The following is a 22,607-nucleotide window of genomic DNA, read 5'->3' on the forward strand; positions in this document are numbered from 1 at the left end:
ATTGCAATCACAAAACGACAACCTCCTGCATGATCGATCCAATAAAAGAAAAATTACACTTTTCACACATTCCTAATACAAACTCTATAACTTAAACATGGAGTCTTGAAGTCTTGAATATTCCTGCAAAAACATTCTTAAAACACAATCAAGATTCAAGAATACTTATCATATCAAAAGATCAAACATAAACGTCATAGTCAGTCATCATCAAAATACCAAACAAAGAATCAAGACGAATCAACAGTCATAGTTCGCATCTAAATTTACATAACTAAGCACCAAACAAAAATGAAGCATCATCATCATGAGCAGCATCATAGTCAGTCATCACGAGCATCTCCCTCTTTTTGTCAGAAAGCGCCAAAATGACACAAGGAGGAACTCCGCAAAACCTAGTCCGAGTCACCACCCGGAGGTAAATCCGCACTGCAACAACCTAACTTGTCGAAAATTGCTTGCATCAACCGTTTGATGTTGCTCACATCTTTTTTTATCACAGCTTGTTCCTCAGACATCTTCCTCAGCTCCTCAGATAAACGCTGCTGCTCGCAACACACAGTCAGAAATCTCCACAGAAGGACGTGAGGAAGTAGGAGCAGCAGGAGGTGGAGAAGGTCGCTGAGACGGACATCAAAGCTGCACATACGACTTCACAAACGTCGGCCCACTTATCCGTCCCAGACTATGCTCATAGGATGTACAATGCGTATCCACCTCATAAAGTCGCAGAATCCTCATGATAATCAACGGGAAAGGCAACCGCTCATTCTAACCTGAAGTCTTAATATCCTTTGCCATTCTCCGCCAAATTAGAAACGGGATGTTCAAATTGATATTCTTTGCCTTAACAATATCCGGCTTACCCAACAAATACATGTAGAGGATACGATCCTATCTCAAAATCTTCGTGTTTGCAAGGTGCAAAATGTTATAGCAAACCACGAAGTTCAAAAACCTGTACTCCATCTTGAAATCCTTAGACAATACCATAATCCCGTTTGATTCTGTACCCGGCATGCAAATAGTATTCACAATACGATTCCAATCCCGAAGTGAGTCAAAACCGGCCTGCAGATACTCAACTCCCTCAGTACGAGCATCCATCCCCAGTACAGATGCTATCGTATCGGGCGTGATAGTCAACTCGACGCCACGTACCGAAGTGGTGAACATGTACGGGCCGCCGTCAGAGTCACTCAAATGTCCCGCCCGCATATAGAATTCTCTAATAAGCTCTAGGCAGAAACCTGTTTGCTCTGAAAAATTGCAAATCTCATGCAAATTACCATGTTCAAATAAATCTTGAAATTCCGATACACGCTCAATGATATTTGCGACGCTTACATCACGTTCACCAATGCAGTGCTTTGAGGAGTACATAGATCGTCGGCGGGAATCAACGTCCTGAACAGAATATCGCAGAAGCTCAGAAACTGGCTCTCTAATGTCGACACCACCTGACTTCCTCCGACCTCCTGTATCAGCCCCTTGATCTGCGGCTTTGCCTTTTCCCTTTTCAGCACCTCTTCCTTTCCCTTTTTCTTTTCCTTTTCCTTTCTCTTTGTCCTTTTCAGTGATTGCGAGAGCTTTACCCTTCTTCTTCGAAAGCACTTCAGGAGTAAGTGCCTCCCAATCGCGCTCATCAGACTCAGATTCTTCGCCCGGAGCATACTCGCTCCCCTCGTCCTCCGGGTGATGCTCAACAGGTCGCTTAGTCCAAGACCATTGACGTTTGCTGCCGCGACCACCACCGGCCATAAGAACCACAATAACAAGTAGCCACGAGTACAATATCTAAGAAGCCCATGTTAAACACAATGATTTATACATATTGAACATAAAAACAATTGTTTTTTATTCCAAAAACTTTAGCAAGTTCATATGTAATATGCTAGATAATCCTAGGGCCACATAATCATGAAAATCATGGACAAATTATGCAACAAAAATCAGTAAAATCACATTTTTTCGAAAAAAATTGAAAAATTAAGGTTTTGATGGTGAAGACTTAGTAAAATCAACTAAACAATTGCAAAAAAATCCTGAATAACATGTTTAGAGGTAAGAACAGGGCAAAAATGGAGAGATCCAACAACATTATGAGATCAAACCCCAAAAATCTGAAAATAAAGCACAATTTCGGATTATAAGGCAACAAAGAAATAAAATCCGAAACTCTTACCAAAAACACTTGTAAATCCACAGAAAAAGGAAGAAAATCACCCTGGGGAAGTTAGAAGCTCGGGAGAGAAGTTTGATGAGATTTGGTAAAGTAAAAGAAAACAAACCGCAAAACCCTTATATCGGTTTGGGCGGAGGGACCGGTCTCTCCAAGGCTGGGACCGATCCCAGAGCCAAAACCCAAAAAATTAATTTAGGTTCAAAATTTTTCAAAAATTTTATATAATATCCTCAAAATGTCCAACACCAAAAATACTCAATTTCCATCCCCAATGACTTCCAATAAATAAATTTTGAAAAAATCAATTTCAAAGTCATTCAATTTGTCAAAAATTGTTGATCCGAGAAGCAAATAAAATTCTTAATAAGTATCGAATAAAATTCCACACATCATGCAAGATCTAGGAATTAATTGTATCGTTTTATCATCATATTTGTTAAAAAATTGAATAAATAAATCTCATAATCGTGAAATTAAAATAATACCCTCAATTTGAGTTATGCACATTATTCGAGAGAGGAGTGGCTCTTTGAGCATCTTTTGACAAACCACCTTATATCGCCTAGGAGATGTATTAAACATATTATTAGAATTTTACTATCTCCACAACATCTCATATTTATTTATTCTTTATTGCCTTTTAGCTTATAGAGATACTTTGATCATCATGTGGTAGCTGCACACACTAACCGGACGACCGGGGTGGTAGCTCTTTCCTCCATGTGGTGGTAGTTTTCACACTCCCAGCAGGGATGTAACTCTTTCCACATCTTTTGAATTTAAAAAATTTTCATAACTGGAAAGACTCCTCCAAAATTAGTGCAACCCTCAAGCCAAAAATATTATCTCAATTTCAAAAACAGAGAAATAGTTATTCATCTCATAGCTAATAATCAAACAAACCGATTGCAACAATCAAAGTTCGAAGCATGAGGTGTTGAATTTAATTCAGTATACAAAAACAGAATTTCAATGATTTAGTCGTTCAAAAATTATGACAATAGAGAATAACATTGACAGTGATCAATCAAAACATAATATGAAACAATTAAAGTCATATGATAGAGCTAACAAAATCATGAAATTCACAGCGACACCATCCATGAAGATCAATCATCTCTCAAAAATAATCAGGAAAAACCAAAAACATGCACAGAAACAAAATGGAATATGCGCATGATCTATGGCCCAATAGAATGTATCTAGATTGAAGGATTCATACCAATAGCCTTTCTTAAATGTAGAAAACGTTCTTGATCCAAAGGCTTAGTTAAAATATCCGCGAGTTGATTTTCAGTTGAAATATATTCAAGTTGAAGAACGTTTAATTCAACCAATTCTCTTAAAAAGTGATATCTTAGTTCAATATGCTTTGTTCGTGAATGTAAAACAGGGTTTTTTGAAATATTAATAGCACTCGTGTTGTCACATAGAATTGTAAAAGTGGTGGAGGAGATCCGATAATCACTCAATAAGCTTTTCATCCATAGTAACTGTGTAGAGCAACTACCGGCCGCAATGTATTCTGCCTCAGCAGTGGAGAGTGCAATACAGTTTTGTTTTTTACTATGCCACGCAACCAGACAGTGGCCTATATAAAAGCATGCTCCACTGATGCTTTTTCGATCATCTGCAGAACCGACCCAATCCGCATCCGAGTAGCCGATTAGGTCCAAAGACGTCCCCATCGGATACCATAGACCATAAGCGGTTGTACCTTTAACATATCGTATGATTCTCTTAACCGCTTTCAAATGAACTTCCTTCGGATTAGCTTGATAGCGAGCACAAATTCCCACACTAAAAGCAATATCCGGTCTACTTGCGGTCAAATACAGTAAACTGCCGATCATACTTTTGTACTGTTTCTCATCCACACTTTGTTCTTCAACATTCACTCCAAGTCCTTTATTACTTGTTCCCATTGGTGTATCAAAGTTCTTTGCTCCATCCAAACCGAATTTCTTAACCAATTCCTTTGCGTACTTAGTTTGAGACAAATGAATTCCTTCCTTTGATTGTTTAACTTGAAGACCAAGGAAATATGAAAGCTCACCCATCATAGACATCTCGAACTCACTAGTCATCAACTTTGCAAATTCAGTGGCAACTGTATCTTTAGTTGCTCCAAAGACAATGTCATCCACATAAATTTGTGCCACTACAAAGTCATTTTTAGTGTGTTTTACAAAAAGAGTTCTATCCGCTCCCCCTCGGTTGTATCCCTTTTCTAAAAGATATTTTGTTAATCGTTCATACCATGCTCGCGGTGCTTGTTTGAGTCCATAAAGTGCCTTTTTAAGACGAAAAACATAATTTGGAAATTTAGAATCTAAAAAACCCTTTGGTTGTTCCACATAAACTTCCTCTTTTAGAAAACTATTCAAAAATGCACTTTTAGCATCCATTTGATAAAGAGTAATTTTAAAATGACAAGCTATCACGAACAAAATACGAATAGATTCGAGACGGGCAACCGGGGTGAAGGTTTCATCAAAATCAATCCCCTCAATTTGTGAATAACCTTGAGCAACAAGTCTAGCTTTATTTCGAACAATTGTACCATCCTCAGTTTTCTTATTTTTAAAAATCCATTTAGTACCAATAACATTTTGTTGCTCAGGGCATGGCACTAATTCCCATATATCATTGCGGGTGAATTGGCCAAGTTCTTCTTGCATGGCATTTATCCAATATTCATCAAGAAGAGCTTCGTCAATATTCTTTGGCTCAATTAGAGAAACATAACATGCAAATTCACATTGAAGTTGACTTCTACTTCGCACACCAACACTTGGATCTCCAATGACATTCGATAAAGGGTGATCTCTTGACTCTCTCAGGGGTGCAGTCTCAGATGATGTACTAGGTATTTCAGATGAGATGCTTTGAGGCTCAGATGACTCATTTGATGCAACATTTTCAGAAGATGCAATGGGATTATCAAATGTAGAAACATCATCATTCACAGGCAATACAAATAGAGAATCATTATCATCATCATTCATCAACGCATTAGGAGAACCATTCACCGAAGAACTTACAGAAGAAGCTTCATCTACTTTTATATTGATAGATTCTATCACCGTCTTAGTTCGTAAATTGTACGCACGATAAGCACGACTTGTAGTAGAATAACCGAGAAAGATCCCCTTGTCACTTCGGGAGTCAAATTTTCCAAGATTTTCACAATCCCGAAGAATAAAACACTTACTCCCAAAGACACGAAAGTATTTAATATTAGGTTTCCTACCAAGCCAAAGTTCATACGGAGTATTCAAGGTACTCGAACGCACATAAATCCGATTGATAATATAGACGGCCGTGTTAACCGCTTCAGCCCAAAAATGCGAAGCAATTTTCTTACTATGAAGCATAACACGTGCCATCTCTTGTACAACCCGATTTTTGCGTTCTACCACTCCGTTTTGTTCGGGTGTATAAAGAGCCAAGAATTCATATTTTATGCCATTTGAAACACAAAAATCAACAAATTTTGAATTTATGAATTCTCCCCCTTGATCACTTCGAATACGTACAATTTTATCGTTACGCTCATTCATAAGACGAAAATAAATCTCAGAAAAAGAATCAAAAGTATCAGCCTTTTCACGTAAGAAAGCACTCCATACAAATCGAGTAAAATCATCAACAATAAGCAGGATATAACATTTTCCACCCAAACTTTGAATACTTGATGGTCCCATCAAGTCCATGTGAAGTAACTCTAACGGTTTAAATGTCTCTAAGTGGTTCAAATTCTTATGTGCGGATCTAGTTTGTTTCCCCAATTGACAACCCCCACACACAGTGTTCTCTTTGAAGTCTATCTTAGGTACACCTCTAACAACCTCCTTCTTAGTTATTTTAGATAGTTTCTTAAAGTTCATGTGACCTAGTCATTCATGCCATAAAGTTTCAGTCTCTAATGTCGCTAGGTTACAATATTCAGTTGAAGAACTAGGAACTACATAACAGTTATTCTCAGATTTTACACCTTTTAAGAAAATAGAATCATCACGAGTCACATTGCATTCTTTATCAGAAAATTTCACAGAATACCCATCATCACACAATTGGCTTATGCTTACGAGATTTGATTTAAGCTCCTCAACATAAAAAATATCATTCAATGTAGGACCATCTGAGATAGTGGCAGTTCATTTTCCAATAATTTTCGATGACCAACCATCTCCAAAAACAACAAGTCCACCGGAGATTTTATTTAAAGAAGTAAACCAATTTTTATCACCGGTCATATGACGTGAACAACCACTATCCAGATACCAAGAAGTGTTATCGTAAGCATGAAGCGAGGTGTGAATGATAAGGCAAGGAAAGAGTTCACCTTCGCGCACCCAAACCTTACGTGTTTTGGGTTGCGTTGGCCGACTTGATTGCGAAATATGTTGCTTGTCGACGATTTGAGCAATTTTCTTCTTAGGATCATCCTTCTTCCGTTTCCAAGTTTGCTTTGCATTTGTCTTTGGATCTTCCTTCTTTGGTTTCCATGTTTGTTTGTTCTTAGGATCATCCTTCTTTGATTTCCATTGTGCCTTCCGATCCAAGGGTATAGTGGGGCTCTTAGCCTTTTGTTTGCAAACCCTTTTCACATGACCTAAAACACCACAAAGATGACAAATTTTGTTAGCAAATGAGTTTTTCGGAGGGATAAACTTACCATAAAGCTTAGGAACCGCTTTTGTAGAATGTTCGTCATCTTTCTTCATTGCTTGATCAATATACGTCCGTTCGTATCCAAGTACAAGTTTATTTGTTTGACCAAGTCCAAGCATCTTATCAAGTTTGCTAGAGCCAGACGAGAATTGATTTAAATCCGATTTAAGTTGAATAATCGTCTTGGTGAATTCCATATTTGCTTCTCTAGCTTCCGAGTATTGCTTGGTAAGAAAATTGATGTTTTCAACATGAGACTCCTTTTCCTTTTCAAGCAATGTGCACTTCTCAAATAAAGAGTCATAAGACTTAGTCAAACCATCTTTTTCATGCTCGAGACTCTTGGTTAGCGACTCTAGTTTCGTGTTCTCTTCTTCCAATTCGAGCAATCTTCGCAGCAATTTTTTATTGTGCTTGGCCATCTTCTTTGACTCGACAACCAATTGATGATATGCGGCAACCATATCATCTTCATCCGATTCTTCATCCGATGAATTCTCCGACGTAGATTTTTCTTGCATAGACGTCATAGAGATAGAATCTGTAGATGCTAAACACATAAAAGAGTCATGTGCAATAAGTGCCGTAGCGTTAACATCCTCATCACTTGAAGATGACTCACTCGAAGACGAGTCATNAAGAGAAAAAAAACAGAAAAGGAAAAGACAAAAAGACAAAAAAACAAGGATGATAGCCGCAGGAAAAAGCGATGATACGAAGGAAGGAGCGCGAGACAACTTCGACGGTGGGGCTGGGATTATGCGAGAGGGAGAGATAGCAAGAGTTTAGTACGCCATAGGAGCAGTAACTGCGGTAACGACGTGTGGCAGTACAGGAGACGGCGTCGTAGTGGAGACACTAGCCATGGTATAGACTCGCTGACTCGGGCACAATGGCAAAAATCGCAGCCATTTCACACCCATTTCATCCTCTCTTCTCGATCACAGTTGTACCCTCGCGACCTCCTCCTTCTCCTCTTCCTTTTGTTTCTCTCTTTTTTAGCTTGGTTTTCCTTTTTCCTCTCTCTTTTCTTCTTATTCTTATTAAAACAGTTAAATGATTTTTAAGTCTGGAGTAGAGGTTTTATTTTTTTAATTTTTCGGATGAAACGTTTTAATATTGGAAGCATTTAAGAATGCGTTTAATCGGAAGAAAAATAATTTTAAAAAATGTGATGATATATTAAAATAAAAAAATATATTTTCTTTCGCTTGAGAAAGTTACAATATGCTGCGGCCACTACAGTAAGTCTAAGAAGCATAGAAGAAAAAAAAAAAAAAAAGTTGGATTATTTGGGAGTAAGTTATACTATTTAAAACTAAATTGTACTGTCTAAAATTAAATTATATTATTTGACATTATTTAAAATTAAGTTGTACTACAAAAAATGAAAACCATACTATTTGAAAAGTTGCACAAATAATGTCAAATAGTACAACTTGCAATTTAATATCAAACATTACAATTTTTATTTTTTATAGTACGATTTAATTTCAATCACAAAGGTGATGCTGAGTCGCTCGGATATGATACAAATCACAGGCTCAGTCGCTCGGATATGATACAAATCACAGAGGTGATGCTGCGGCAGAGGACATGACGGTGTGCAGCAGTGGCGACAATGACGAGGGTACTGCATGATTTGAGAACGATAGAGAGGGAGAGCATATTAGGGTCGGGGTGGCAGCTTCAACAGAGCGCGAGGAAGGAAGCATAGTAGCGAAAAAGGACGCCGATAGTAGGAACAAAAAAAAGAAAAACAGAAAAGGAAAAGACAAAAAAAAAAGAAAAAATAAAAAAATATATTTTCTTTCGCTTGAGAAAGTTACAATATGCTGCGGCCACTACAGTAAGTCTAAGAAGCATAGAAGAAAAAAAAAAAAAAAGTTGGATTATTTGGGAGTAAGTTATACTATTTAAAACTAAATTGTACTGTCTAAAATTAAATTATATTATTTGACATTATTTAAAATTAAGTTGTACTACAAAAAATGAAAACCATACTATTTGAAAAGTTGCACAAATAATGTCAAATAGTACAACTTGCAATTTAATATCAAACATTACAATTTTTATTTTTTATAGTACGATTTAATTTCAATCACAAAGGTGATGCTGAGTCGCTCGGATATGATACAAATCACAGGCTCAGTCGCTCGGATATGATACAAATCACAGAGGTGATGCTGCGGCAGAGGACATGACGGTGTGCAGCAGTGGCGACAATGACGAGGGTACTGCATGATTTGAGAACGATAGAGAGGGAGAGCATATTAGGGTCGGGGTGGCAGCTTCAACAGAGCGCGAGGAAGGAAGCATAGTAGCGAAAAAGGACGCCGATAGTAGGAACAAAAAAACAGAAAAACAGAAAAGGAAAAGACAAAAAAAAGAGAAAAAATAAAAAAATATATTTTCTTTCGCTTGAGAAAGTTACAATATGCTGCGGCCACTACAGTAAGTCTAAGAAGCATAGAAGAAAAAAAAAAAAAAAGTTGGATTATTTGGGAGTAAGTTATACTATTTAAAACTAAATTGTACTGTCTAAAATTAAATTATATTATTTGACATTATTTAAAATTAAGTTGTACTACAAAAAATGAAAACCATACTATTTGAAAAGTTGCACAAATAATGTCAAATAGTACAACTTGCAATTTAATATCAAACATTACAATTTTTATTTTTTATAGTACGATTTAATTTCAATCACAAAGGTGATGCTGAGTCGCTCGGATATGATACAAATCACAGGCTCAGTCGCTCGGATATGATACAAATCACAGAGGTGATGCTGCGGCAGAGGACATGACGGTGTGCAGCAGTGGCGACAATGACGAGGGTACTGCATGATTTGAGAACGATAGAGAGGGAGAGCATATTAGGGTCGGGGTGGCAGCTTCAACAGAGCGCGAGGAAGGAAGCATAGTAGCGAAAAAGGACGCCGATAGTAGGAACAAAAAAACAGAAAAACAGAAAAGGAAAAGACAAAAAAAAGAGAAAAAATAAAAAAATATATTTTCTTTCGCTTGAGAAAGTTACAATATGCTGCGGCCACTACAGTAAGTCTAAGAAGCATAGAAGAAAAAAAAAAAAAAAGTTGGATTATTTGGGAGTAAGTTATACTATTTAAAACTAAATTGTACTGTCTAAAATTAAATTATATTATTTGACATTATTTAAAATTAAGTTGTACTACAAAAAATGAAAACCATACTATTTGAAAAGTTGCACAAATAATGTCAAATAGTACAACTTGCAATTTAATATCAAACATTACAATTTTTATTTTTTATAGTACGATTTAATTTCAATCACAAAGGTGATGCTGAGTCGCTCGGATATGATACAAATCACAGGCTCAGTCGCTCGGATATGATACAAATCACAGAGGTGATGCTGCGGCAGAGGACATGACGGTGTGCAGCAGTGGCGACAATGACGAGGGTACTGCATGATTTGAGAACGATAGAGAGGGAGAGCATATTAGGGTCGGGGTGGCAGCTTCAACAGAGCGCGAGGAAGGAAGCATAGTAGCGAAAAAGGACGCCGATAGTAGGAACAAAAAAACAGAAAAACAGAAAAGGAAAAGACAAAAAAAAGAGAAAAAATAAAAAAATATATTTTCTTTCGCTTGAGAAAGTTACAATATGCTGCGGCCACTACAGTAAGTCTAAGAAGCATAGAAGAAAAAAAAAAAAAAAGTTGGATTATTTGGGAGNACTTAGAATACCATAAGCAATGAGGGTTCACCTTCTAATCAAACATCTACTCGATTCTCGAAGAATATCTCGAGTTAAAATTGAAGAATCAAGTCGATCGTTGATTATATGAAACTTGTTATATGAATAAAATCATAAGAATGTGAAAACAAGTTTCTAGGGTTTTAGAACAGTAGAAATTCAAAGCCTTAACCCATATGATGACCCCCATGGCTTATTTATAGGTTTAGAAGACTTAGAAGTAGACTAGGATTGCAAAAAGTCTATTTTAAAAACTGGTGTCGTCCTCAGGGACCGGTCCTCTCGAGGAGACCGGTCTTTGGGAGACCGGTCCCTCGAGTGAGAGACCGGTCCTTCGCTGCGTGACAGAAAACACAACGTTCGGGAACCGGTCTCTCATGCCAGAGACCGGTCCCTCGCTGCGTGACAGAAAATCCCATGTTAGGGAACCGGTCTCTCTTTCCAGAGACCGGTTGCCTCAACATCCCACGCAGGAAGGACCCTCGGGGACTGGTCTCTCAACTCTGGGACCGGTCCCAGAACACTGAAAAGTTCAGTTTAAGTGTTTAATCTAAGTCTTCTGAACTTATTGTAATTAGATAAATTCACCACAAATGATCTATTCTTCATACGTGAGGTGCCAAGCTTTCCAAATGAGTCTTTGCTCTTCAAATTGAATCTTCTCTTCAAACTACCACAATCAACTCTTCAAGACTCCATTCGACTTTACGAAATCCGCCAACCTAGAAAATCCTTAACAATATTTTATTAGAAAATATCTACAATATCCTATATTATTTTTTTCATATGCATTAAATATTTTTATATATTTTTTAATTTCTAAAAAATCTAAGATTTAAGTAAGTGTTTTAAACTAAAAGCATCAAAATTTAATTGACATTTATTTCAAAATTTAAAATTTAATTTTGATCCATTATATAATTAAAATTTTTTAATTATTAATTCAATTTTGATATCAAAAATAAAAAATTTAATTTAATTAATGATTTAAACTCAAATTTAAATTTTAATATAAAATAGATGGATAAAAGTGCTATTTTTATACAGATTGATCATAACCGTTCATTTTTATTTCAAATATTTTTAACCGATTGATCATAACTATTCCTAGAATTGAATTTATATATGGGTATAAATATTTTTTTTTAATAAATTGATCATTACCGTTCGTTCTTATTTGAGATAATTTTTTACAAATTGATCATAAATTTGTACATCATATTAATTCAGAAATATGATTTACTATAGTACCATTGGTTTGAGTTGGTGAGGGGTAGGGAGATAATTTTGGTTGGTGGTTATCCACCCCACCTACCCCCCCTATATAGTATGCACTTGAGAGATTAATTATCTCATATTTCTCTTTCTCTCTAATTTAAGCGTAGCTTGGTGGAAGCCGTGGCTCGAGTTCGGAAAATTTTCGACGTCGATTCGGAGGGCCGTTTGAGTGTGCGTGCATCGCGGTTGCGTCGTTGGAGGCCGGGCGAGCGCGTGATTTCCTCTCCTTTCGACTTCTCGCCGTAGTTGGACGAGCTTTTCGAGGTGGATTAATATTATGCTAACCGGATTCTACGGATTTCCTCCTAATTCTATGTGTTGACAGCATGTGTTTTTAGCTTCGTTTAGCATGTTGATTAGCTTGATTATTGGTTTTGCATGCTTTTGAACCTGAATTGGAGCTTAGAATATTAGCTAAAGTATGCATGTTGGACTTGGATTTGACTTAGGAGGAAACTAACGATTCTACACCGTCATTTGTTCAAACTACCAGATTTAGCTCTAGAAACTGTAGTTTGTTTGTATTGCCGCAGTTTGTGGGTAGTGAATACCCAGAATAGTGTAAAATATATTTACGCTCATGCTGAGATGCCGAGTGTATTTTTACAGCAGTGTTTAGACTGTTCCGGATTGTCGGGTGCCGTTGAGGTTGACGGTGGACCCAGATTGCTGTTTTTGAATCAGATTGTGCCGAGAGCACGTGAGTTTAGTTGTTAGACCCTGTTTACTTGACTATAGCCTGTGAGAGCCTGATTGAGCTCGACAGAGACACGCTTGCATACTCGATTGGGTAGCACCCATGAGTGCCACTCTAGAGTCGAGCTTTGTACTTTTGCGTTGGTGTCGTTTTGTCCTGGTTAGACTTGCTCTCCACTGACGACCTTGTTTGGTGGCTGTTAGTGTAGCTTCGACATGCGGGACGGGTGTGTTCACAGTCCCTAGTGAGATTGGGTCAGGATTTACTTTTTCTACAGATAGTTAGTGCTGGATTGAGATAGTATAGGTGCATATAGCTATAGATTTATTCCAGCTCTCTTTACTATCCTTGCTTGCATCTGTGGACTTAGTGGGTGAGCCGTTGAGGTCAGTAGCGGTACCGACTGAGGACTACTTCTTTTTGCAGTAGTTCTCACGCCCAGTTGTTGGAATCTTTTGCAGAGCCTTCTTCTTCGGCTGCTGCTGCTACTGAGTCTTATCGTGGAAAGTGCGTTGCGAGTTAGAGCCTTTCCTGACGAGTTGCTGAACTAGAGGAGTACCAGCTACAGGTAGTTGTAGTTTTTGAGTTCTTATACATACTTTTGTTGTATCTCGCTGGGCTAGTATCTTGTACACTTGGATTTGATATATGTATAGTGAACTTCTGTTTTTTATTTTTATTTTTTCATTTCTTCTAGTAGCTCTATACTACTGGTTGTAGTATTGTGTGATTACAGGTACAGCTATGGCTTCGTATATAGAGAAAATTCTTTTATATACGGCGGATTTGTCGGCGCGTCCGGAAAAACGAGTAATCCGGAGCGTGACAGATTAAGTTGGTATCAGAGCTTAGTATTATGTCGTTGGGACCTAGGAACCCTAAGTTTGGCAAACCTTAGGAGGGCAAGACGCGAGAGGCGTGATTTATCGTGAAAATCAATGATTAAATAGTTCTAACTCCTCCTATAGTGGAGTGAGTGATTGAAGGAGTGCCTGTTTCGGTCCAGAAAAATTATGTTGGCTGCAGACGACATAATTTTGAGGAGAAACAGAGGCCGCCTTCTAGACTTTCGCTTGATTGGGTCGAGAGTGTTTTTGTTTTGTATCTGACCCTTATTTCCTTTCTTTGCAGCTATGTATCAAAATCGAGGCCGACCGTCGACGCGGGATCGTGCCGCACCTCCTGTGATGCCTGAGCAGGCAGAGCCGAGTGCACGACCAGAGGCGAGCGCACTCCCTGATCTGAGGGAGCAGTTGGCTGCCTTGACCTAGTTGACGAGGCAGCAGGGGGCATTGTTACAGAGGATGTGTGAGAGATTAGCTCCCCCGCAGAGCACAGCACCAGAGAAGCCAGTTCTACCCCCGACTACTCCAGTGGCAACACCAGCTACAGCAGTACCCCCACCAGCGGCAGTTCCCCTAGTGCCAGTTGCAGCTTTTGGTGAGGCACCGCAGCTGACTGAGGCTGAGCAGAAGCGGATGGCTGAGTGACTTGCTCGCTTCCGTCGTTTCGATCCACCGACCTACGATGGTAGTTGCACTGAGGCTTAGGTTGTCGAGGGCTGGATCAGTGCGATGGAGAAGCTGTTTGAGGATCTGTTCATTCCTGAGTGGGAGCAGGTACACCTGGGAGTTCATTGTTTGGCTGGTGACGCCCATGCTTGGTGGAAGATGGTGAAGCGAGACTACAGTTTGGTGGCGTCGCAGATGCGATGGGATGAGTTCTGTGGCATGCTGTATAGGATGTATTTTCCCAACAGTGTAAAGCAGAATATAGAGGAGGATCTAAGGAGGCTTCAGCGAGGGGATCGACCAGTTAAGGAGTATATCCGTGAGTTTACTCGACTCCTGAACTGTGTTCCATTTGTGGCCAGGGATGAGGCGCACAGGGTTTATCTTTTTGAACAAGGATTGAGGCAAGAGATTTTCTGGTTAGTTCAAGCGCAGAGGTTGAGGACCTTGGACGCGTCTATGGAGCAGGCTTTTTGGGTGGAGAGAGGTGACGCTTCGATCCGTGAGCAGACTCAGTTACAGGGACAGAGTCAGGATAGGAAGCGCCCGGCAGCAGACGACGGGGGACAGTTGAGAAGCAGGCGTCCGCCCAGACCTCCGCGATCACGCTCTTAGGGTCGTGGCTCTTCGGGGCGTCAGCATTCTGGGGGACCTCGTCAGCAGAGGCAGTCGCAGGGGTCGCCGCAGTGTGTGATTTGTGGAGGACCACACTGGCCTCGACAATATGAGCAGCGAGAAGGCCGATGCTATGGATGTGGACAGCCAGGGCATATGAGGGCAGCCTGTCCCCGAGCAGCATCACCAGCACCATTGTCAGCATCAGCACAGCCGGTACCTCAGCAGTCTTACGGGGCACCGCCGAGTTACCGCCAGGAGGACAGAGCGTCTGTGTCGCGTAAGGGTGAGCGGCGACAGGGGGCTCCGAGTGGTAAAGTCTACGCAGCTCAGGTGGAGGACTCTACATCAGCCGATCGAGTGGTGGCAGGTATCATTTTGATTTTTGGCATTAGAGCTCGTACTTTTTTCGATACCGGTGAATTGCATTCTTTTGTTAGCCTAGCATTTGCATTGTTACATGGTCTAGAGGTAGGGCCATCATTGCATACACGAGAGGTGCAGGTTCCCTACTATACTTTGTAGGTGGTGGATTGTTGTTGGTCGTGTCCAGTGCAGTTAGATTCGTGGATCATGCCCGCAGACCTGTTGGTGTTAGGGCAGCTGCAGGACTTTAACGTGGTGCTCGACATGGATTGGTTGGCGCGGTACTATGCTATTATTGATTGTGGAGCAAGGATCGTGACGTTCCGCAAGCCAGGCCAGGAGAAGTTCACTTTTAGAGGCTGCAAGAGTACGTTGTTTGCTACTTAGATTTCGTCGTCGACGGCTCGACAGCTGATGAGTAGAGGATGTGTTGCTTTTCTAGCGACGGTTGTAGAGGTTCCTACGGCGGTGCCGGGACTCAAGGATATTCCTATAATCCGAGAGTTTTCGGATGTTTTCCCCCCGGAGTTGACGACGATGCCACCGGATAGAGAGATTGAGTTTGTGATTGATGTAGTTCCTGGAACTGCACCAATCTCGAAGGCACCCTACCGGATGGCACCGGCAGAGCTGAGAGAGCTGAAGGCGCAGCTTCAGGATCTGATGAATAAGGGGTATGTGAGACCCAGTGTATCGCTTTGGGGAGCGCTTGTGTTATTCGTGAAGAAGAAGGATGGTTCACTTAGGTTGTGTGTGGATTATCGGGAGTTGAATAAAGTGACTATCAAGAACAAGTATTCTTTGCTGCGCATTGATGATCTGTTTGATCAGCTGCAAGGATCTTATATCTTTTCGAAGATTGATCTCCAGTCAGGTTACCACCAGTTGAGGGTGAGGGCCGAGGATGTTCCCAAGACGGCTTTTCGGACTCGGTACGGGCATTATGAGTTTACTGTGATGCCTTTTGGATTGACGAATGCCCCTGCCGCATTTATGGATTTGATGAACAGAGTGTTCAAGCCGTTCTTGGATAGATTTGTGGTTATATTCATTGATGATATCTTGATATACTCCCGGAGTGATGTCGAGCATGAGGAGCACTTAAGGATTGTGCTGCAACTTCTGAGGGAGAAGAAGTTGTATGCTAAGTTGACGAAGCGCGAGTTCTGGCTGCGAGAGGTTGCTTTCTTGGGCCATGTGATTTCTGTAGTTAGAGTAGTAGTGGACCCAAAGAAGATTGATGCTATTAAAGATTGGCCCAGACCGACGACGGTGACTGAGGTGAGGAGTTTCCTGGGACTGGCAGGATACTACCGTCGGTTTGTGGAAGGCTTTGCGAAGCTTTCCACACCCCTCACTCGATTGACTCGAAAGGGGATTAGATTCATCTGATGTGAGGATTGTTAGAGGAGCTTCGATGAGTTGAGACAGAGGTTGATGTCAGCTCCTATCCTTGCCCTTTCAGTGATGGGAGAAGGATTTGTGATTTACAGTGATGCATCACATAGTGGTTTGGGCTGTGTGCTGATGCTGAATGGTAGGGTAATTGCTTATACTTTCAGGCAATTGAAGGATTACGAGAAAATTATCCTACGCATGACTTGGAGCTTGTCGCGGTGGTCTTTGCTTTGAAGTTGTGGCAGCATTACCTATATGGCGAGCACTGTGAGGTTTTCACTTATCATAAAAGTCTCAAGTATCTGTTCACCCAAAAAGAGTTGAACCTGAGGCAACGCCGGTGGTTGGAGTTGTTGAAGGACTATGATATTAGTATTCAGTATCACCCCGGCAAGGCGAATGTGGTGGCAGATGCATTGAGCAGGAAGGCAGTGCAAAGCTGGAGCATGTCGATTACTCCGCAGAGGCCGTTAATTGAGGAGCTACAGCGGTTGAGACTCGAGATAGTGTCCCCTGGGTCTACTTCAAGACTGATGTCTATGGTCTTGCAGCCCACTCTGTTGGATAGGATCAGGGAGAAACAGAGTGGAGGCTCTCACTTGTTGAGGATTCGAGAGCAGTTGGAGAGGGGACAGGCAGAGGCTTTTTCTGTGGATAGTTCAGGAGTACTGCGGTACAGGGACCGACTGTGTGTGCCTATGGATTCAGGGATCCGAGAGGAGATTTTGAGATAGGCTCATTACTCACCTTATACGGTTCACCCCGGTGGAACCAAGATGTATAAGGACTTGAAGGCACACTTCTGGTGGAATGGAATGAAGAGAGACATTGGCAGATTTGTGGCTCAGTGTTTGACTTGCCAACAGGTAAAGGCAGAGCATCAGGTACCTGCTGGCAAGCTTCAGAGTCTGCCAGTGCCCGAGTGGAAATGGGAGCAGATCACGATGGACTTTGTCGTGGGGTTGCCTAGAGCACAGGGTGGTTTCGATGCGATTTGGGTGATTGTGGACAGACTGACTAAGTCTACTCACTTCTTATTGGTACAGACCACCTAGTCCAGGGAGAGACTCGCGCAGCCATATCTGGACGAGATTGTTAGGCTGCATGGTATGCCGATTTCGATCGTATCAGACAGGGACCCGAGATTTGTGTCGCACTTTTGGAGGAGTCTTCAGACAGCCTTGGGTACACAGTTGCATTTCAGCACAGCGTTTCACCCACAGATAGATGGTCAGTCAGAGAGAACCATTCAGACTCTGGAGGACATGCTGAGAGCATGCGTCCTGGACTTTGGAGGAAGGTGGCATCGACATTTGAGACTGGCTGAATTTGCGTACAACAACAGCTATCAAACGAGCATTCAGATGGCTCCGTTTGAGGCGTTGTATGGACGCAGGTGTCGATCCCCTTTGCATTGGAGTGATGTGGGTGAAAGGAAAACTCTAGGGCCTGATATTTTGGTAGAGGCTGAAGAAAAGATTAGAGCTGTACGGCGACATCTTTTGACAGCCAAGAGTCGACAGAGGAGCTGCGCCGATACCAGGAGACGAGACTTGGAGTTCCAGGTAGGAGATCATGTGTTTCTGAAAGTCTCGTCGTCCCGAAGAATTCGCAGATTCAGAGTGCGTAGAAAGCTCAGTCCACGCGTTGTAGGCCCTTTTGAGGTATTGGAGTGAGTTGGACCAGTTGCCTACAGGATTGCTCTACCCCCATTACTGGCCAGTATTCATGATGTTTTTCACGTCTCGGCATTGAGGAGGTACGTGTTTGGCCCCTCGCACGTGATCGACTTCACTCCGTTGGAGCTTAGCGAGGACTTGCGATATGAGGAAAGATCGGTACGAATTCTGGCTCGTGAAACGAAGGAATTGCGCAACCGGGTCATTCCTTATGTAAAAGTACAGTGGAGTCATCACGAGGAGCGGGAGGCTACCTGGGAGCCAGAGATAGTGATGCGGGAGTCCTATCTCTACTTGTTCGAGGCTCAGGTTTGAGGTATGTTTTAAGTTTCGAGGACGAAACTTTTTGTAGTGGAGGAGGATGTAGTACCCTTAGTTTGAGTTGGTGAGAGGTAGGGAGGTAATTTTGGTTAGTGGTTATCCACCCCACCTACTCTGTAACACACTGGACCCTTGCAAATTGCGAGGTTCAAGTGTTTGATCAGTGTTTCGAGTTTTTCCAGATATTCTGAAGGGTCGTTGACAGTGTTCCGACCTATGGCTCGTATCTCGAGAATTGAAGCTTTTAAAGTAGCGCTAAGGTCACCAAAGTGGAGGATTTAGACTGCTCTCGGGTTGCATTTTGCTCGACTGTGTACCGGTACACCTTGATGGTTGTATCGGAACAGAATTTGTACCGGTACGCCTTGATGGTTGTACCGATACAAATTGGATTTTCTACCAACCCGAGTCTCGGGTTCGCGCGTGCACTGGGTTTGTACCGCTACACTTTCCCGTGTACCAGTACACTTGGCAGTGAGGGCTGTTTTTTGTTGGAGGGTGCAATTACAATTGTTGCAACCTATTTATACCACCCCAGCCCCCTTAGAGAGCTCTTTTGAGCCCTACCCTGTGGAGATCAAGGTGAGAACTCTCCCTCTTGATTTCTTCTCCATTTTTGATGGATTTTAGCAAGTTTTGATCTCCACTTTCTCACTTTTCCCTGCTTCTTGTTGGATTCCACCATGGGAGAAGCTTGGATTTCAGGATTGGGGCTTGATAGAAGATCAATCTTCAACCCTAGTGGATTCTAAGCTGGGCTTGGAGCATCTTGTGAGGTTAGTACCATGATCTACCATTTGGATCACGTTTTAGAGGATTTTTGATGTTGTAACCTAAGGATTGGAGACTTAGGGTTTAAAATGGGGAATTTTGATTTGAGGCTTTTTGATCTCAATTGATGGGCTTAGAACCTTTGTTTAGGTTGGTTTAGAAGGACTCTAACTCCCATTTGGAGATCGAGAGAGTTTTCTTCGCATTCAGTGAGTTTTCACCATTTTTTCTTGAGTTGCTTAATGTTTGAGTAATTGGTTGTTCGTAACGTTCGTATCTCTCTCTTTTCCTTACTTTTAGGGTGCTAAGAGAGTAGCGGGCACCTTCGTCGACCCAAACGAAGGACGGCCAAGAGTTTCGGTGGGTTTGACTTCATGAAATAGGGGAGAAACGTCTCCTATGTATTTTATACTTGTCGTTTCATCGAAATACATGCATATTCATGCTAGATAGGATTTCTATGAATTTTAGAATACTTAAAATGCATGTGCTATATATCATGAAAATTCAACTCTATATAATAGAGCAATATGTGTAATATGCATGCATGTGAAAAATATTTTTTTTGGCAAGTTGGAAACATATCTCATATGATGAAACTGACTCGAATTATGTACTCCTGAACATTACACTCATGCTCGGACTTAGTGAACAAAAGTGCCATAAAGGGGCACTCGACTTAGTAAACTGTGAAACTGCAATATAGAGACATAGTGATAGGCCATCTGGACATCGACTATATTTCATGTTTTAGACATGATGACATAGTGATAGGCCATTGAGACATTTGCTAGATTTCATATTTTAGACATGATGACTTGGGACTTGAAACGGACTTTTACGCTTGCTTGCCATTGTGCTCATTCGCACATGCTTGTGAGGGTCGCTCCCCACAAGCCGGCACTTCGGAGATAGTCATCACGACACATACTCGCCCGTGCGGGATTGGGCGCCGAAATGGGATGCCGTGGGGGAGGCTCATTCCTATAGTGGGGATGTTGACTACCACGGGGCCATTAGGCACGGCGCAGGCCGGACTACCCACGAGTAGGTCCTACATGATCGGAACTGTGGTGACATAATATGTCTATTGGACATTGACTAGAATAGTAAACAATGACAACTTACTATTTACTCGTGGACATCATAGTAGTTGTACTTATGCATATTATGTTATGGTAGCATTCTGATTTATGCAAATTCATACTAAGTAGAGATATCATGTTGTAATAAACCTTCATGTTTAATTGCTTATTGTTCATATCACTTATACATATACTTACTTGCTTAGTTTTGGACCTAGTGGTGCTTTACACTGAAGTCAGTAATTGTCCACTGGAAACTATTATTTAATAGTTCTCACGCCCTCTGTTTTATGATTTTATTTCAGAGCCTTCAGCACCGGTGGAGACATGGGATCGCGACAAAGGGGTCGCGTAGCTAGATAGCAAGGATTTACTTTTGCTCAGGTGGTTTTCTCTCTTCTTCTTTTTTTTTGTAGAAAGAAAAAGAGGTTTTGTATCCATGTATAGAGACCACCTATGTATTACTCTTAGCATTGGTGCTTTAGATTTGTTATTGTTTTTCCTCATGGTTTACTGTTAGTGGATGTTAGATCTTTTACTCTTTTCCTATGATAGAATCTAGATGTTATATGCTCTGATATCGCTAGATCTCTTTGTATTATTGTCTTGTTTACCATTTTATTGTAGACGTCTTGTATGTTTGAGACGTATGGCGGATGTAACGCACTGGACCTTTGCAAATTGCGAGGTTCGAGTGATTGGTCGTGTTCTGAGTTTTTCCAGATTTCCTGGAAGGTCGTTGACTGTGTTCCGACCTATGGCACGTGTCCCGAGGAATGCGGTACGAAGCCTTGCACCAAAACCCAAAAATTTGGATTTTGGTCAGCTCTCGGATTGGCTGTCTGGCGGGCTTGTACCGGTACAAGGTTGTGCTTGTACCGGTACAGAGCCGCGAACTCGCAAACCCGAGCCTCGGGTTTGCGTTTTCGCAGGTCTTGTACCGGTACAAGGGTGGTCTTGTACCGGTACAATGATTGATGGTTGTACCGGTACAGCCATCGGGCCTGTACCGGTACAGTGCCGCAGAACAGCGCAACCCGAGCCTCGGTTTGGATTTTCGTAGCTCTTGTACCGGTACAAGATCCCGTGTACCGGTACAAGGAGGCAGAATTTGCACTGTTTGCTCTGCAGGGGCTTATTTGCGATTGTGGGCTTCTTATATCAGCACCCACGCCCCTAGGGCTCTCCCCTGGGCTGAGAAGAGTGGAGAACCAGGTAAGGGAGCTCCCCACACCATCTCTTTGGATTTGATTCCCATTTTGCATAGTTTTTGATGGATTTTCCTCTCTTTTTCCCTTTTGGAGCTATTTCCACCATTGTTGGAGCTTGGGACTTGGATTTGGAGTTTGATTGAGGGAAGATACTTGAAGTGTGAGGACTTTGAGCTGGTTTTGAGGCTTCTAAGAGGTAAGTGGCAAGATCCTTTCCTCTAATCTTGGTTTTTAAAGGTTTCATTGAGATGAAACCCTAGATTTGGGATTTTAGGGTTTATTTTGGGCATTTTCGTTTTAGGGCTTTTGAAGCTCAATTGGTTGGATTAGAACCTTCCTCTAGGTTAGATTGGAAGGGTTCTAGCTCTCTTTTGGAGCATAGGAAGAGATTTCTACTATTGAGGTGAGTTTTGGCCCTTTTGCTTCTAGGTTAAAGATTGAGCTTATTGCTCTTCGTATCGATTGGATGACACCCTTTTTGATGCTTCTAGGGTGCTGGAAGACTTGTGGAAACCTCCGTTGGAGCAAACGAAAAGCTTCGTTGTCGTCGGTGGGTTTGACCTAGCCCATAATATGAGAAAATCTCATATTTGGTGATAAGTGCCTTGTTACTAATTAATTCATGCAGTTTCATATTAAATGTATTTATTATGAGTTTTAGAATGCTTAAAATGCATAAGTTATATATGATGAAGTTTTGGACCTCTATGTAGTAGAGAGTTGCTTGATTGATCTTTGGTTGCATTTAGCCTTCTATATGAGGTTTGATTTCATGGTTCTAGAGAGTAAATGAGCTATGATTCATGCGTTTAAACATAAGTTTAATTGGGGCATGAAAGATGACAATTGCTACAATTGTAGGCGTCGAACTTGATATCACGTGAATTGGAGAGCTAATGTCAACAAGCGGCATTGAGCTCAGGACTTGTGAGAACCTAGTGGATAGGGCCATTGAGGGATTTGGAAAACGTGTTGAACATCAAATTGCCTAAGTGTCATCAAGGGGCACTAGGCGTAGCAACTGTTGAAACTTCACATTGTGACTTAGACTAGATCTTCGGGATGCTAGTTAT

At 41.3% G+C, this 22,607-nt stretch overlaps 1 protein-coding gene across 2 annotated transcripts in view; it reads right to left on the reverse strand.

The window, feature by feature from the left end:
- Positions 1-22,607, reverse strand: part of LOC109705730 (FK506-binding protein 4-like) — a 44,862-nt gene continuing 22,255 nt past the window's right edge. Inside the window, exons 2-3 of one of the 2 annotated variants that reach the window (XM_020226510.1) lie at positions 6,555-6,803; positions 1-123 (exon numbers count right to left, since the gene is read on the reverse strand). In XM_020226510.1, coding sequence (XP_020082099.1) covers positions 92-123; positions 6,555-6,803 — 281 coding nt within the window. In that variant the 3' untranslated portion in view covers positions 1-91. Of the gene's footprint in view, positions 124-6,533; positions 6,804-22,607 lie in introns of both variants that reach the window. The other variant, XM_020226509.1, reaches the window with a different exon arrangement.

This window comes from Ananas comosus, unplaced genomic scaffold (assembly GCF_001540865.1).
Source record: "Ananas comosus cultivar F153 unplaced genomic scaffold, ASM154086v1, whole genome shotgun sequence".
NCBI classification, from domain to species: Eukaryota; Viridiplantae; Streptophyta; class Magnoliopsida; order Poales; family Bromeliaceae; genus Ananas; species Ananas comosus.